Genomic DNA, 16,544 nt, shown 5'->3' with positions numbered 1-16,544 from the left:
AAAGTCCTTCTTTGAGTGTCCAGAATGATTCCAGGTAGTGACTCTTTACTGTCAAACAGAGTTTCAAAAAGTGCAGAAGCCTATCTTTTCCTTTCTGGGAAGGACTGAAGACTAGGAAATTAGAAACCACCTTCTTCCCTAGAACTAGTTAACTTCAGATCATTTGCTCATGATTGCATGAATGTTTTTTTTTTGTTGTTGTTGTTGTTTGTTTTTTAAATCTAAACTCCAAGTAACAGTTGTTATACATAGGGGAGTATATGAGAAATGCTTTTCTGGGAATAAAGAAAAGGAAAGTTATCTCAACAGTGGATAAAAAATAGAAAGCACAGTCTTCAGCCTGAATAGGACTGAATGGTGTTTTTGGAAACACATAATAATAGTAATAGTAGCAATGTTAACAACAGTAGCTAACACTTATATTAGATGCCAAATACTGTTCTAAGCACTTTGTTCTCATCAATGTATTGAAAAGCTATTCATTAATTCATTGATAGACCATTCTATTATCATTTCCATTTGACAGATAGGAAAACTGGAATTCAGAGAGGATGAGTAATGTGCCAAAGATCACAAGATTTGAGTGCTGGTAGTGGAGTGTGAAAACTGTGCTCTCAAGGACACTATATAGGAAACAGATCCAACCTTGGGTGAGTATTTGGGATAAAACAGAAACAGGAAGGGGACACCGGGATGTTGGGATGTGACTATTGACAGGAGAGCATCAAATCAGGAAAGAAGGGGATGAGGTTCTATGGTTTTCTATTTTGGTTCTAGGTAAATCACATAAAGTACATCTATGTGGGAAAGATAAACAGGGAAACGAACACTAAAAGATCAGCTGTAAAGCTTCAGTAGATGTAATTTTGCAGTTATTCTTTTCTCTTTACTGTTATGCCAGAGGTTTTTGAACGTGGGAGTGGGAGCTAATTCAATGCTATGTTTCTAGTACTCAGAACAACGACTGGAAAGCAAGAGCTCAATACATTTAAGCTTCATACTAAATAATGAATGGCTTGGTTTAAAACATCCTAAATAGAAATTTCTAAGATTTTATGGTCTATAAATAAGCTTTCATTTACTCTCTTCCCATTAGAATGTACAAATGTAAGTTTGAATTTTTATCTTATACTATTGATATTTCCCTTTCTTACTCAAGTAGCAGCCTTTTTATTAATAGATATAAGAATAATTTAAAGCATCAAACACCTACTATAAGTATGATAGTGATTTATTTGAATTATTACATTTAACCTTAATATCAGAGCTAAAGTTCCATTTGAAATTTCTGTTTGAAAGGCCTTGAATGCAACTGAAGTATAAACATCTAGTGATATAAAATGTGTCAATGTCTTATCTCTCTACAGCCTCAAGAGCTATGTACACTTTCTCTTGATACATAAGATTAAAAGAATAAGCTTGTGTGGTTTTTAGTGCCAAGAACTTGACATGTAATAACCACGTTTCAGTTGATGGAAAAACCGTTCTTTTAATTGCTTGGGCCAATAACCCTCTCCTATCAATCACTAAACCTTGTGGCATTTCTTTCAAAATGTATCCAAGCTCTAAACACTTCTAATCTTCATTGCTACTACTCTGAACTTTAAAACCCCCTGGCTAAAGTGGCATCATTACCCATACTTAGAGATGAAGAAATTGTGCTTCACAAAATCAGGTAACTATTTCTTTCATGTAGGTCCTAGAAACTTGAAAGTATAAAACAGACATTTTATTTCTGGAAAACCAACAGTAACAAATAGCATAATAAATGATTAAAAGCAAAGATAATAGATGCTATATAAAGAAGAAATGTGGAATAGAAAAAAGGGTATTAGGGGTATTGTAAGAAGGTGAATGTCTCAATAAAATAGACTGGTTAGGATAGACCCATTGAGGGAATAATAGTGCAATGATTGAGAGAAATAAAATAATTCAAGCACTTATCTGGAGAAAAGTATTCCAGGAAGAGAGAAAAGTTAGAACAAAGTCCCTAAAAGAAGAGTGTGCAAGTCTTGCATAAATTTTAGGATCAGCAAGGAAGCTGGTGTTGTTTTAACAGAGAAAGCAAGAGAGGTGATAGTAGGATAACAGAAGTGACAGGCCAGTAAGAGTACTGTGAGTTAAATAGGGCCAGTGGCAGGGATTTAGGCACAGACAGGACAAAATCTGAATTTTAGTTTGAAAGGATCACGCTGGCTGATATATTGAGAACGAATTGTAGGGGACTGTAGTAGAAGCATGGGGAACAGTGAGAGCAATACAGCAGAAACAAGCAAAAGATAATGGTGACTTAAACCAGGGTGATAGAAGCTAAAATTTGAAAATAAGACCCTCTGGATGTATATGAAAGATAAAAGCAAATCATCTACCGATGAATTGAATGTGGAAATATGAGAGGAGGAGAGGAGCAAGTGATCAGGCCAACGTGTTGGTCCTGGGCAACTGTAAGGATGGAGTTGCCCTCACCTGCTAAGAGGAAGCTGTAGGAGAAACAAGTTTGGGAAGAAGAGCTGTAGTTTAGTGTTGGACAGTTTTAGTTTTTGTTATTAGTTAGTTTAGTCAAGATGTCAAGTAGGGAGTTGAATACATGATTGGAGTCCAGGAAGAAAGTCTGGACAAATGATATAATGTTTTAAAATATCATAAATCTTTTATTTTGTGAAATTTAACATACTTTAAGAAGATGCACAACAGAAAACTTTACAATTCTAGGGTTAATCACAAAGTAACAACTCATGCTACCAATACCCATACTAAGACGAGGAAGTCTCCTGAACTCCAGGTTCCCCATATCCTCCCAATCACTGCCACCTCCCTCCCTAAACAGGTGACTAATATCCCAGATTTTATGGTTACTTCTACCAATAATATAGTATATATAAATATATAACATATATGTAATATGCTAACACAATTGACTCATGCAATCTTCTACTGATGAATATTTACATTTTAAATTTGGGCCACTAGAAACAATGCTGCTCTACTAGTCTGGCCCTGCCACTTGTTCCTCATGTATGTAACTTTTATTGGCAATGTGTAGCTAGTGGTAGAATTGCTCGATCCAAGAGTCAACGTAGGCATTTCTTCAGCTTAATATGCAGTGTCAAATCATTTTCCATATAAATTAGTGGGTGTACCAATTTATACTCCCATTACATCCTCCTCCACATCTGGTATTATTAATCTCTCACTTTGGCCATTTTCATACGATTTCCTTAAGATTTTAATCTGGATATTCATTTAAAGTAATTTAATCTAAAGATTTAAAGATATAGCCCTGGCCTGTGTGGTTCAGTTAGTTGGAGCATCGTCCTGTGATTAAAGGGTTATGAGTTTTATTCCCAGTCAGGGCACATACCTAGGTTGTGGATTTGATTCCTGGTCTAGGTGCATACAAGAGGCAATCAATTGATGCTTCTCTCTCAAATCACTGTTTCTCTCCCCCCCTTCCTCTTTCCCTTTCTCTCTCTCTAAAAGCAATGAAAAAAAAAAAAAAAAAGTCCTTGGGTGAGAATAATAAATAAATAAAGATTTAAATATATATAAGTCCAGCCAAGGTGCTGGATGAAAAAACATAGAAAACTAAAGATTAGTTGAGGTCCAAGAAATGAGCCCTGGGTCCTCCAATATCAAGAGATCAGGAAGAAGAGGAAGAGCCAGCAAAGTCACTTACTTGCCTCCCAAGTGGAGGAACTGAATTTCAATGCATGTCTATCCATCTTCAGACATGCTTGGCTGTCTCAGAATTACACTCAAGGAAAGGGCAAATAAACGCAGAGAGGCAGATTATTGAGCATTGTCACAGAAGAGTATTCTAAGAAAAAAATGTTTTCTCTTTGCTTTTCTGTGATGAAATAGGTGGGGGATATATTTTTTTAAGGGCAGATGTAAAGAAATGGGGGAAGCTAATATTAGATTGCTTAAGTTGTTTCATTATAACAAAGCAAGTAGGAAGGAGTGAGTAATTAAGCAAAATGGAAAACAAAAGCTCTTATCACTAGCAAACAAAGGTGTTTTGTTTTTTTGTTTTTTGCTTTTTTTAATAGCAGCAACACTTACCTATGAAATGGATCTTGCCTTCTTGACCTTAGAGCTTCCTGAAATCAGGGAGAAAGTAGATGGCTTGATTATAATCTGGTTCTGTGATTGTCTGCTCTTCTCTGGGTTTTATCTTTCCCTTCATTTCATTTCAATTTACAGTGGTACCTTAGTATTCATCATTAATTCATTCCAGAATTCATGATGAGTGCTGAAACTGATGAGCAGCAAACAAGCCACAGGTGATGAAGCCTGTTCTCTTGTGGGGTGGCATTGTGACTCATACAGGTTCTGGCAAGTACCATGAGTCCTCAGCAAGTGCTGAGTGCGGAAACATTTTTTTTTCTCGTGAAAATGTGAAGAATACAGGGTATGATTAGTTCTGAAGCTGATAGGTAATGTGGTATGACTATTTCATTTCATTCTATTCTATTCTATTCTTAATTGAATTTATAGAGGTGACATTGTTTCACAAAACCATACAGGTTTCAAATGTACAACTCAGCAAAATATAATCTGCATACTGCATCTTGTGCCCACTGTCCAAAACAAACAAACTCTCTTTTCATCTCTATTGATTCCCTCTTTGCCCACCTCCACATATCCCATCCTAGTTTCCCTCTGGCTATCACTACACTGCTGTCTGTTTCTCTATATCCATGTCTCTTCGTACCATAAACTTTTAGAATATTGCTTAGTTGCATTTCATTACATATGTGGGGTGTCTTATTCTCTGTATTTTCTCAAAAAAATGAAAGATAAAAGTTGAATTTATAAATATTTTTGAGAATTTACTAGCATAAGTTTCATGGGAGAGAAAAGACAATATAAAATCAATTTCCTATCCTATAGGACTTTGCAATCAAGATAGGGACATAAAATATAAAAAGATAGCAAGTTTAATAAAAATGCAAGATTTAAATAACATTTTAAGACCACAAACCAGATGCTACAAGTAACTGTGGAACTCTGAACAGTTACAAAATGAATAACAGTCAGAAAGACTTTTAAGTGTAAGAGGAGGAATTTAGGCTGGAGTAGACTGGGAAGATACTAGGGGGCAGAAAATACTTGTGCAGAGTCTGGAAGAACAGATAAAACAAGATAAATAGAGAAAAAGGAGGAGAGAGCTTATGTTAGAATAATTAATGTGAATATTATAGAAAAAAGTCTTAAGAATTTGAGGGGACTAAAAAGAATAATTTGTTTAGAAGACAGATAGTTATAGCAGTTATGGGTCTTTTTAGATCAGAGCACAGCTCACACTGAGGGAAGGCAAGAGACAGAGACACAGAGAGAGGTGAAGAGATACATACAGTCCGACAAATCATATTATACCCAGGGTCCACTTCAAATAACATTTCTGCAGCATCTTATCCTTTGTAACCTCAGTTCTGAGTCTTCCCACCTGTACTTCATCTGACCCTATTGCCAAGGTGTTCTTCACTCTTGATTTCAACTTCTTACTGATCGCTCCTGGCTCACAAATTCCTGTCCTCTCTGCTTCCACTCCTCTGTGCCATCCAACACAACAGGCCTTCCTGTCGGGCTAGCCTTTGTGGTACCCCCCCCCCCCCCGATGACCAATTGGCAGATAGTCCCACAAGTCTCAGACATCAGGAGTCCTGTGAGCTTTGGATGTCAGCCTGTTGGCAATGCAAAAGCCACTGAAGACATTTGAGCAGGAAGAGAAAGAAACGAAATGGAAGCTTGGGACAATTGGCCTGACAGTGATGTGGAAGCAGAAAACGATGTTATATGGGAGGTTAAAAGATGACAGGAGGGGACCAATTAGTTAGTCTTTACATTTTCAAATAACAGATATGCCCCTTGTGATTTTAAATAAATTGTCTGATTTCTTGAATTTAAACAAATATATACTTGTGTAGGTTACTATAAGCTTTCCTGTAACTATTAAATATGACTCCATTTAAATGTAGCAACATCGTTACAGTGGAGAACAAAGAAAACATCTAATTATTCAAAGTGTATTACAATATGTGCATTAGAGAAATTAATTTCAGTCCCAGTTCAAGCACAGGCTCTATTATAAACTATAGCTCCTCTAAACAGACCCTTTTTAGCAACTGTTGCAAGGCCAGTCAATTATCCCCAAATCCTTTCTCTAGCAGACAGCTGTGTGTGTGTGTGCGCGTGTGTATGCTGGGTCTACTTGAATGAATAAAAGAATTGTTTACTAGGGTAACTAGCAAGCCACCATTATTTTTGTCACTGAAATTACCACTCCAGAGTCTAAAGCTGAACCTAATCAATATAAAGATATAAAGAACAAGATTCAATCCAAAACACATTTTCCTAGAACCCATATGAAAGATCTGTCATCACCCTGACACCCTACTGCAGGGAACAGCTGTAGGTGGAGGTATGGAAGAGAGGAGAAAGGGAAGGAGAAAGAGGGGAAGGACAGAAGGAACAAAGGAAGGAAGGAAGGAAGGAAGGAAGGAAGGACAGAAGGAAGGAAGGAAGCAAGGAAGGAAGGAAGGGAAGGAAGCAGGAAGGAAGTCATGTAAGCAGGCAGGCAGGCAACAGGCAGCAGATTTAATGAGGATGTAATATCTTGAGGCCTATAATTAACATTTTGTATGATATTTTTAATATATCTACCCAGCAACTCTCTCAGGTCATTTTAATTAATGGCACTTTTAGGACGAGAACTATGGAAACTCCAAGAGCTTAAGTGACCTATGCAAGTCCAAATGCTGTTTAAAGACAAATAAGTAAAAACAAAGTTACCCGTTCATGTTATAAGCATTACTCAATATTTACTAGGTGCCAGGTTTTGTTATAAATAGCCTGTTAGTTTGTATCACTGCAGTAGTTATTGTTGTTATCCCTATTTTACTGATGGAAAAAACACAAATCTGGATTTCTCAGGATGCTCAAACCTCCTGTTCACATTGTTCTACCTTAATTTGTATGCTGAGGCCACACTTCGCAGATCAAGGGTAGATCAAGATCATAGGATGCAAACACCGTAAGAGCCTGGGACCTGGCAGTGGCTAAGACCTGCACAGACACAACAGGTTCTGGGTTCCTGAACAAATTACCCACCCTTGTCAAGCCGCCTCACTTTTCTCTTCTGTAAATTGGGGTAATTGTCATGCCTACGCTGCTGCATTTGGGAGGATTCATTGAATTATGTACATAAAGCACTTAGAACAGGGTCAGGCACATGTAAAACTCAAAAAGGCGGGCTCTTATTTTCTCTTCATTGGGGGAAGAAATTGAAAGATAGAGTTTAGACAAAGTGGGAATCATTCCTACTTATGAGTGTACACAGATTTAAGCAAAAATATACACTGACATGTTTGTTTCACATTTTAAAGACTATTCAGAAGAACTGGAGCAAAAAACCAAGGTTTTCTCATCCATTCAATAAGGAGCCACGCAAACAATGCCTTCCCTGTGCAAGCAGTCTATTGCACACAGACCATCCCTACTCACCTCACCATGTCTAACTAGTTACAAGTCCTTGTCTGGTGTTCCACTGTGAGACCACAAATTTTCTACATAATCTCATTCCAGTTCAATCAAATGTATTTTTTCCTGGGATTCCAAACCTTGTGCAGATTCTGATTTGCCTCTCAAAACAAAATCTCCAGAGAAGCAGAGGTCATCCTACTCAGCATCCTCCAGCATCCTCCAACATAGTCCATCCCGCACACATACCCCGGGAAGAACCTGGCCTATATCCCTCCCATACACTTGGCAGTGGCAGGATACTGATGCCCGTGAGTGTGGAAACTAGAAGAGGTCTTACTCTGATGTTGATACTTTGGTGTAAGCTGGAGCAGGGTCATGGCAGGCAGAAGGGATGAGCTGGCACAGTTGCCAGTAATGACACTTAGTTGGTGCCTGCTGATGAACCAGAAGAGCAGACGGCACCATTTGGTGATGGTCATCTGAGAGCTGACATTTATGTGCAAAGCCTAAGTGAGTTGAAATCATTGATGGGCCTTGCGAAAAACAGCCAAATTCAGAAATAAGAGAGTTTCTGCATGCGTGTAAGCAATGCAGAGAACTGCCATCCATCAGTGTATTTACAGTCACAACTCTACCCCCCTGCAAAGACATATACACTCAGAAACAGTCACCATCACAACCTAACCTCCAGTGAGGAGAAGCAGATTTTATGCTGGTTTATGGGAGGCGGCATAGTCTAATGGGAAAAAAATCCATGAGCAATAAGTCAGGAGGCTTCTGGTTCCAATGCTACAGCTGAGCAGCTGAGCAACCTGTTAGGTCACTCAAACTTCCTGACTACAGTTTGCATTGCTATCATAATGACATGTGTATATCTTTGTCTTTGTACCTAACCCATTGCATTCCAATTATCTGGTTGTGCATCCTTTCTACCACACTGGTGAGGGTGGGGGTTGTGTCTAATTCTTGGTAATAGTTTAGGGCCTTTCACAAGTCCAGGAGTGCATGCTTGCATGTGTGCACACATGAGCACACACACACACACACCCTCCTCTGTTCTTACTAAATGAATGGACAAAGAAGGAATTTTTGATAAACATACACACAATTGACCCTTGAACAACACAAGGGCTGGGGCACTTTCCCCCAACTCAGTTAAAAATCTGCATATAACTTTGGACTTTGCAAAAACTTAACTACCAATAGCCTACTCTTGACCAGAAGGCTTACTGATAACATAAACAGTTGATTAACACTTATTTTGTGTTATATGTATTATATATTATATTCTTACAGTGAAGTAAGCTGGAGAAAAGGAAATTTTTAAGATCAAGGGGGTACTAGACTCACCAAGGAATCACTTTATAAGTTATATAAGTGCCTAACTACTATGCTGTACCCCTGAAACTACTATAATATTGAATGTCAACTGTAACTGAAAAGTTAAAAAAGTTATGAAGAAAATCATAAGGCAGATAAAATATATATTCAACATTTATTGAAAAATCAACATATAAGTCAATCTGTGTGGTTCAAACATGTGTTGTTCAGGGGTCAACTGTGTGTGTATATGTGTTTCTGTGTGTACATAGAATAATAGATAGACAGACAGACAGAAAACATTCTCTCAGTAATAGGTCAACACTAAAATTCAACTGATCTATTCAGCACCTTATTTAATTTTATTATTAGTATGATCTCGGTTTTAATAATTTCTTATCATTAGTGAGCTATTTGATCCCTCTCTCAAGTTGAGAAAATTGTCATTTCTTCTCCCAGCGGCTTCTGAATGGACCAGAATATAATATATCTTTGGTGCCTGCGTGTTGAAATGTGTGTTCAGAACTTCCATGCTTCTCCCCATTCCACCTAATAAGGATTTTTTGTGTAGAAAATAAAAATTTGTCAAGTATTTTGGTGTATATATATTTTTTGTCTGATGTCTAAATTATATCTATGAAGATTCAGCTGAAGTTATAACTCAGGTTAATTTTACCAGCTCTCAAGAAATAATACAAAAACTGTCAGTGTGGGAAAATTAAAATAGTATATGCATTGAATCTAGACACATATGTGTAGGCATCTCAGGTTCATCATTGAATATCTCTGTGTCTCTTTTTCCATGGGCCTCAGTTTTCTTATCTATAAAATACAGACACTAATTCTACCTCACAAGATCAAGGTGAGGGGTAGATGGAGGCCAGGTGAATGTGACAGACCATTGGCCACTGGGACACCACAGTGAATGTGTAGATGTCAGGAGCCAAGCATCATGTTGGATAGTCAGGGATCAACACAAATTAATTTATTTCTAGGTTCTTTCTCTGCTGAACTAACTTTCTATCAATGAAAAATATATACAGTGCTTATAATCTTAAAAATATCATCAGTAAACACTTTTTACCTGAATAACACCTTCAATCATTACTCCAGTGAGTAGATATCAATTTACTTTGCTACAGAGTCTTATATGAACCTCTTGGCTAATTCTTGCTGACAGCATTGCGGTGAGTGATGATCTGCTGTGTTATTAGGGTGGTGACAATGAAGGGTGAGAGCAGAAGGCACCCCAAGTCTTGAAGTCATTTATTTTTCCCCTTGTTTACTTTCTTCTTTTGCCTTTGCAACTGAGAGTGTTCAAATAACACATGGTCATGGTGTGAAAATTGTTCAGCATTGTCAGATCCAAAGTTCTGCTAATGAGGTAAAATATAGAGCCTCAGGGAAGTGAATGATGCACTTGGCTATTGGCCTTGATTTAATTCATTACATAAAGGCTTGATTTTCTACCTTTTTATACCAATTCACTGTAGTTGAAGGAACTGGTTTGTGTTGCCTTCTGTTTACCTCAGAAAATATTGTTATTGCTTTCATTTTATAAATTCCTGCTACATAAAACTCTGGATGTACAAAAAAGACAAATTGCAGAAGAATGTGGGGCAGCATATGATTGCTTATTTTACAAGTGAGATTTCCCTTTACCAAAATTTACAGTGGATGCATCATAATAAATTCTGAGTTCCCTAATATTTTTATGTTTTTAGCTTTTTTGTTGTTTGACTTTTCACGGTTTCCTAAGGTATGTTTTATGCAAATTTTGAAGATATTTTTAAGATTCTTAAGTGGAAAAAGATATTTTTCAACTGTTCCAAAAGACACTAAGGTATCAAATGTAAAGTTATAAAAAATTATAGCCCCCACATTCCTTTTTGCCTTTGTATGGTCTGTTCCCAATAAATTCTCTTCTTCTTCAATCCCAGCTCTTCCTATACTTTCCCTTCACAATCTCAAGAAATCCTATTCATCCCTTAATACACAATCCAAATATCATCTCTGCTGGGATTCTTTCATAACTTTCACATGTAATGTAGCCACATCTTAACCTGAATTTTCACAGCTCTTATGTGAGAGGCCTAACATAAACTTATGATTTTGTAGTGTACATTATATTTCCCATCACGGGACTGTGCTCTCATAGAGGGCAGGAGCCATGTCTAGAATCATAGTTAGGAACAATATCCTCTCCTTTCCCAATGATTTGCATAGCTTATACCAATTAGACACCTGACAAAATTTTACACAAACTTTCACCAAGGTAATTTCAAGGCATATTCAAGAACCTGAAAAGAACATATAGATCTCATCTGATATTTGCATACTTTTCTCATGAAATTCAATGAAAAGAAAAAAAACCCACAATTTACAATTAGAAATCTTGTATTCTTTTCCTAGTAGTTACTTATTTCTGTGTATTCCTGAACAAATCTCTTAACATTTCTGTGCCTCTGGTACCTCACCTGAACATTGGGAATAGATAACCTACTTGCCTCCTTAAATTATTTTATCCTCAAACATAATCACAAAACAGAATAGGTAAAGTGTATTTTATTTATAAAAAGATCTATTAGTAGTATTGAATTAGATATCCTAAATAATTTGAGTCTGCACGAGGAGAACCAGATGTGAATACAGAGAAAACAGGCAGACACTAATCATGTTCTATCATTAAGAAACAACCTTTCTAATCAAACCACAAAGACAGAAAACAGTTATAAGGACTGTTTAGATTCCAGTAAACTCTGAAACAATAGCTGTGAGATTTTAACTTTTTCTTTCTTTTTGAGGGAGGGGAAGGTATGGTAGGCAGTGGAATAAAAAAGAGATAGAAGAATAAAAATGTGCCTAAGTTACATGAAATTCAATGGATAATTAGTGCTTATCCTGTGTAAAAATTGGGGTGTCGTGGGAAAAAAAGATTAAAAGGGGTCAAAAGAGTAGAGTTCTAGATGTGATTCTGCTGCTACCCTTGTGTGAACTTGGCAAGTTCTTCAACTCTCAGGGCCTGAGTTTATCCATTTTTCAGATAAGGTGGGAACTCTTTCTTATTTATCCGGTTTTCTGGGCACTTATAGAATTCTTGGATAACATTGGGTATAATGTTCCATCATATAGCTATAAATACAGCATTAGTTTTATTTATATAGAATATAAGCACTATTATAATTATATTAACTCTATGACTATACTTATATTAATTTAAAGATCACAAAGGTACATATGTATAAATGAGAGTGTTTGTCTAGATGGTTTATCTCTCTTCTAAATAACATTCAGGAGGTAGAGAATGCAATACCATCAGTCCGGTCTTCTTCTTAACAGTGAGTGGTAAAATTCTTTGCTCTTCCTGCCCAGGGCGTTAAATACGATGTAGTAGAGTTTGATCAAACTTCACTAAACTCTATAAATTACCTCTATGACCAGGTACAAATTGTTTTTCTATCTGTAAAATGGCAACACCTAATCAGATTGTGGAAAGGAGTGAATATACGTGAGAAAACCATGTAGCCCATAATGGATGATTCATAAATGTTCACATCATTCTTGGTTCCCTTCTGTAGTACAGGCCCCATGCATAATACATACTAAATGACTTGTTGATTGATTACTTGTGGTTTGAAATTTCTCACATACAGTATATACATTTTAAATCTTGTGGGAATTTCTGCTCCAGTAAAGTTGAAAATCATTTCAAAATTTCCTACTCGCCAAAGTGTGTCTTAGTAAAATATGGATAGGAAAAAAGCCCTCTAATTTCTCAGTAAGCACAGAAAATCTCCAAGATTGTGTTCATTTAAAAGTTAAGGTCCCAGTAAATTGAGTTTCTCATTCACGTTCAAGGCTGCCTTGAAACTGACTCACAATTGGAAACAGTTCATAGCTTGATACATACATCTTCTTCAGTTTATACAGAACAGCCGTCTTCCTCTTGAAATCCCCCTTACAACTCACTGTAATTGACTTGCATGATTCTTTCACATAAGCCACTGAAATCATGGGAAGGAAAGTAAATTGTACTTTTATTGATCCAGATCTTCAACAGCACAAAAAGTGGCTTTTTAATTAAAAAAATATATATTTTAGTTCATTTGAAAGCAAACACTTTAACCTTCATGAGAAGGTTAATATTGCGAATCAGTGCTTGAACATTCATATACTGGTAACACCAGATGAATCATAGTGACAAAGCCCAAGGGTAAGATGTTAGTCTGTCACTTTGATTGCAAACATTTAGCCTTAAGGACAGCATTTTCTAAGCCTGGAATTGTAATATGAATTATACTCTCTCTGAAAGTAACAGCCAAGAATGCTATTGATAGAGTAAGCACAATGGAATTTATTTACCCTCTTTTACTCTGTCAGCTCTGAGATGAGCTGGCCCCTTCTGTCTATCACACTGGAAAAGCTTTGCCTAAGTACTTAATCATGAACTGACTTCTTTTGTATGAAGTAGAGGTGAGAGCAAACCAGGCAACTCTGCTGACCATTTTCGCATGTCAAAAATGTCTAGTTATTTGAGAGGTGACAATGACCAATCAGTACTAATAATACATGGAGGAGGACAAAATAGGAGATAGAATATTCTCGCCAGGATAACCACATTGCTGAAGGATACTGCCATCCAAAATCTCTTCTCTCCAAGTTCCACAGTCCCACCTCCTCCAACCTCCTGATAAAACAAGAAAATACCAGCCAGCAAGCAAAGGGCAGCTGATGGTACCCTTACAGCATCTCTATGACTGGGCAACCTGCTGGTGGCATTTCTGCTGATTAGTCTCCTGCCTTTTCCTTAGATCGGTTTCTCACTCTTTTTGATATTTTATTCTCATGTTGTTTCTTTCTTCCTCATTGTGTCTGACTGACTAGGTTTTTTCAAAGCATAATTTCCTTTTATATGAATTATTTTCTCTTTAACTTTCCTCCTTCCCTCCATCCGTTAGCCTCACCTATTTTGCTTCTTTCATCTTGAAACCATTACATTTTTTAAAAACATTTTTATAAAACTCTTCATTCATACATATCTGTGAAGTTTTTCACTTCACCTTTCTATCCTAGGCCAGGTGACTAACTTTTCTCACTTTGTTATGCATGTAGCAATTGGCCACATCCAGATTTACCTGTTTCTTTTCTTCTTATAGTAATTCCTTTGGGGAGGGGCTATTCAACCTTATGCTGCTTGCTATTTTTCTAACTTCTTTACTTTGCTGTCTGCTAAAGTTGCACTCTCTTTTCCCTTCCTTTACTGGTCATTTTTTCTTACCACTATGCACCCACTCCATATCAGCATTTTTTTTTTTTTTTTTTTTTTTTTTTTTTTTTGGTGAGGAGGGTTTATACCAATAACATTGGCCTCACCTTTGAATCTTTTTGCCAGCCCCTAAAACTATTGAATTTTTTAAAGAAACTTTCATCCATGCTAACTTATTTCTTTTGCCTTTTGTCATCCCCAAAGATGCATCTCTGGTGGGATATTTTTAAATTATATGAAAATTTATGTTTATCTATTTATGTTCTAATGATAGCCATACCCCCAAGATTCCAACCTTTTATCAGCCTCAAACATGACTACATATCTATTTCTTTAATTTGATATATTTGACCTTATAAACCCCTCAAGAAACCCAACCATTGACAACTTCTGTTTTTTACGTATCGGAACCAATTTACCATTCTTTACCTTAATTTGCACAGCATATTCTTTATGCTTGTAGTTTTCTCTTTTAATTCAGTTAATCACAACATTTGGCTTGATCACCATGCACAGGCCCCACAATGAATACTATTCCTTAAACAGCTGTCACTTTCAAAAACCAACTTTCCTCATTCCATTAAAAGGCCACACATGCTTTGTCAGATCACAGACAAGGAACGGGAGATGGAAAGCCCCCAATCAAAGGAACAAACACAATAATCATTCATCATTGGTAATCCTGTATGCATGTCTGTGTGTGTATATGTGCATGTCATTGAATATTCATGGCACTTTATATGAATATTGTTGAGAACAGGAGCACATTTTCTCATACCATAATTATTTCATAAATGTTATATTTTTTAAAAAGATATATAGATTAAGATTTTAAAATTACCCGGCAGGAAATCAAATGAAAAAAAAATGATCCTCTTAAAGTTCTAAACATCATCACTGGCTGCCTCCCAGTTGTCCTGACTCATCAGCATCTCTGAACAGTCCTTACGCTGTTAAATACCCTGCTAGATAGCTGGAGCTTAACAGCTGCAGCTAGCTAGCCCCTGACTGTATCAGCGTTATTATTGTTACTATTTTGTATGTTTTTTACTCTGTAGAGTTGCCTCTACAGAGGTTCCTCCTTCCCCAGCATTTGGCATTAAAACTTACCGCTTTTACCAACTCCCCCTGCTCCCAGCATTACCACCTTGTACTCTCTGGACCCGCCCGACGCTGACGCGCTGCTGGGGGAGCAGCTGGCTTCGCTTTCTACCTCCATCTTACCGGAGGGACCGGAGTAGAATAAAGAAAGAAAAAGTCGCCTGTGTCAGGTGCTTGCTCAGATATTAAGCAGCCCTAAAACTGTGTCACGAGAAAGGTTTAGTACAAGAGGTAAGAACCATCAGCGTCAGGCTAGCTGTTGGTCCTGTGCTCTGAGCGGGTCTCATAGCAACCACTTCAATTGCTTCCAATAAAAATCTGGCTTTTACCTACCCCCCCCCCCTTCCCGATCCTTCACTCTTTCACTCCGCCACTACTGCTCCTGTTCTCTGTGTGTGAGTCTCTCTCGCCGTGGTTCACTCTGTCTATTTCACAGTTTGTTTGTTTTTTTCTCCATTTCCCATTCGCACTCTTTGTCTCTGCCCTTTCTCCTTCCTAACCCCCGGCACAGTCCCAGTTGTTAGAGGCACCCGCGCTTGGCTACCTTCCAGGCTGGGCTGCTACAGTGGGGAGTAAATCGGAGACTTAGTAGAAGATTTCTGTGCCTCACAGGCTGAGGATTTCTGTTGCTACAGCTGCAAAGTCACTATTCTCTTCTAAAAACAGTCAGTTAATTTAGAAAGATGTCTGTTTCTTCTCCTCTTGCTTTCTGTCACCATCTTCTTCCACAGTTCTTATTCTGGGAAAAGAGTTGCTACCACTTTGAAAGAAAAAACAAACACGAACACATGGCTCTTCAGGACCAGTCTTTAGAGTTGTCGAAATAACAGCTGCCTAGCAGGAACTGTGTCAGCTCACTTGACATTGCAGTTCTAATATAAGGAGGTATTTGAATTAGGTCGTTGTCATTTGGACATGGATCATCCTTGTTTACACTAGGTTATTGGGAACAACCTAAAATACAAGGACCCTGTCAAGCGTGAAACAGGTACTTAAGTATTTTTGCTAAAAATTATAGTAGCATTGAAAATCATAGACAATTAATTTTCAAATATCCAAACTCCTACCTGTTCTTTGAATTCATTTAAATCTCTATGGTCTTTGCTTTTCTCTGGAAAGCTTCTAAACTATAAAAGTCTTATAATGCTTTCAATAATCCCTAATTGTCCTAGTCAGAGCCTGTTCTTCAAACAAGGTGATGATAATGTTGTTTACATTTATTGTCTACTTTTTTGATTGTGAAATTGGATCATGATAAGATGCAGTCAAGTGTTTGGTGTACAAAGTCTTTTCTTCCTATTAAATTTTAAGAGCCTCTAAGAAAAAATATATACTTGATCAATTCCTTATGACTATAGGGTATGACCAAGTG

General features: G+C 37.2%; 1 protein-coding gene across 1 annotated transcript in view; it reads right to left on the bottom strand.

Annotated features, from left to right (window-relative positions):
* Positions 1 to 15,434, bottom strand: part of RIT2 (Ras like without CAAX 2) — a 295,767-nt gene extending 280,333 nt beyond the window's left edge. The window contains exon 1 of the mRNA XM_090285108.1: positions 15,182 to 15,434. Coding sequence (XP_090141234.1) covers positions 15,182 to 15,290 — 109 coding nt within the window. The 5' untranslated portion in view covers positions 15,291 to 15,434. The remainder of the gene's footprint in view (positions 1 to 15,181) is intronic.
* Between the last annotated feature and the right edge of the window lie 1,110 nt (positions 15,435 to 16,544).

Source organism: Furipterus horrens, unplaced genomic scaffold (assembly GCF_987537825.1).
Source record: "Furipterus horrens unplaced genomic scaffold, mFurHor1.1.pri manual_scaffold_8, whole genome shotgun sequence".
Lineage (NCBI taxonomy): Eukaryota > Metazoa > Chordata > Mammalia > Chiroptera > Furipteridae > Furipterus > Furipterus horrens.
The sequence above is the reverse complement of the archived record's forward strand: the minus strand, read 5'-3'. Positions and strand labels throughout refer to the sequence as shown.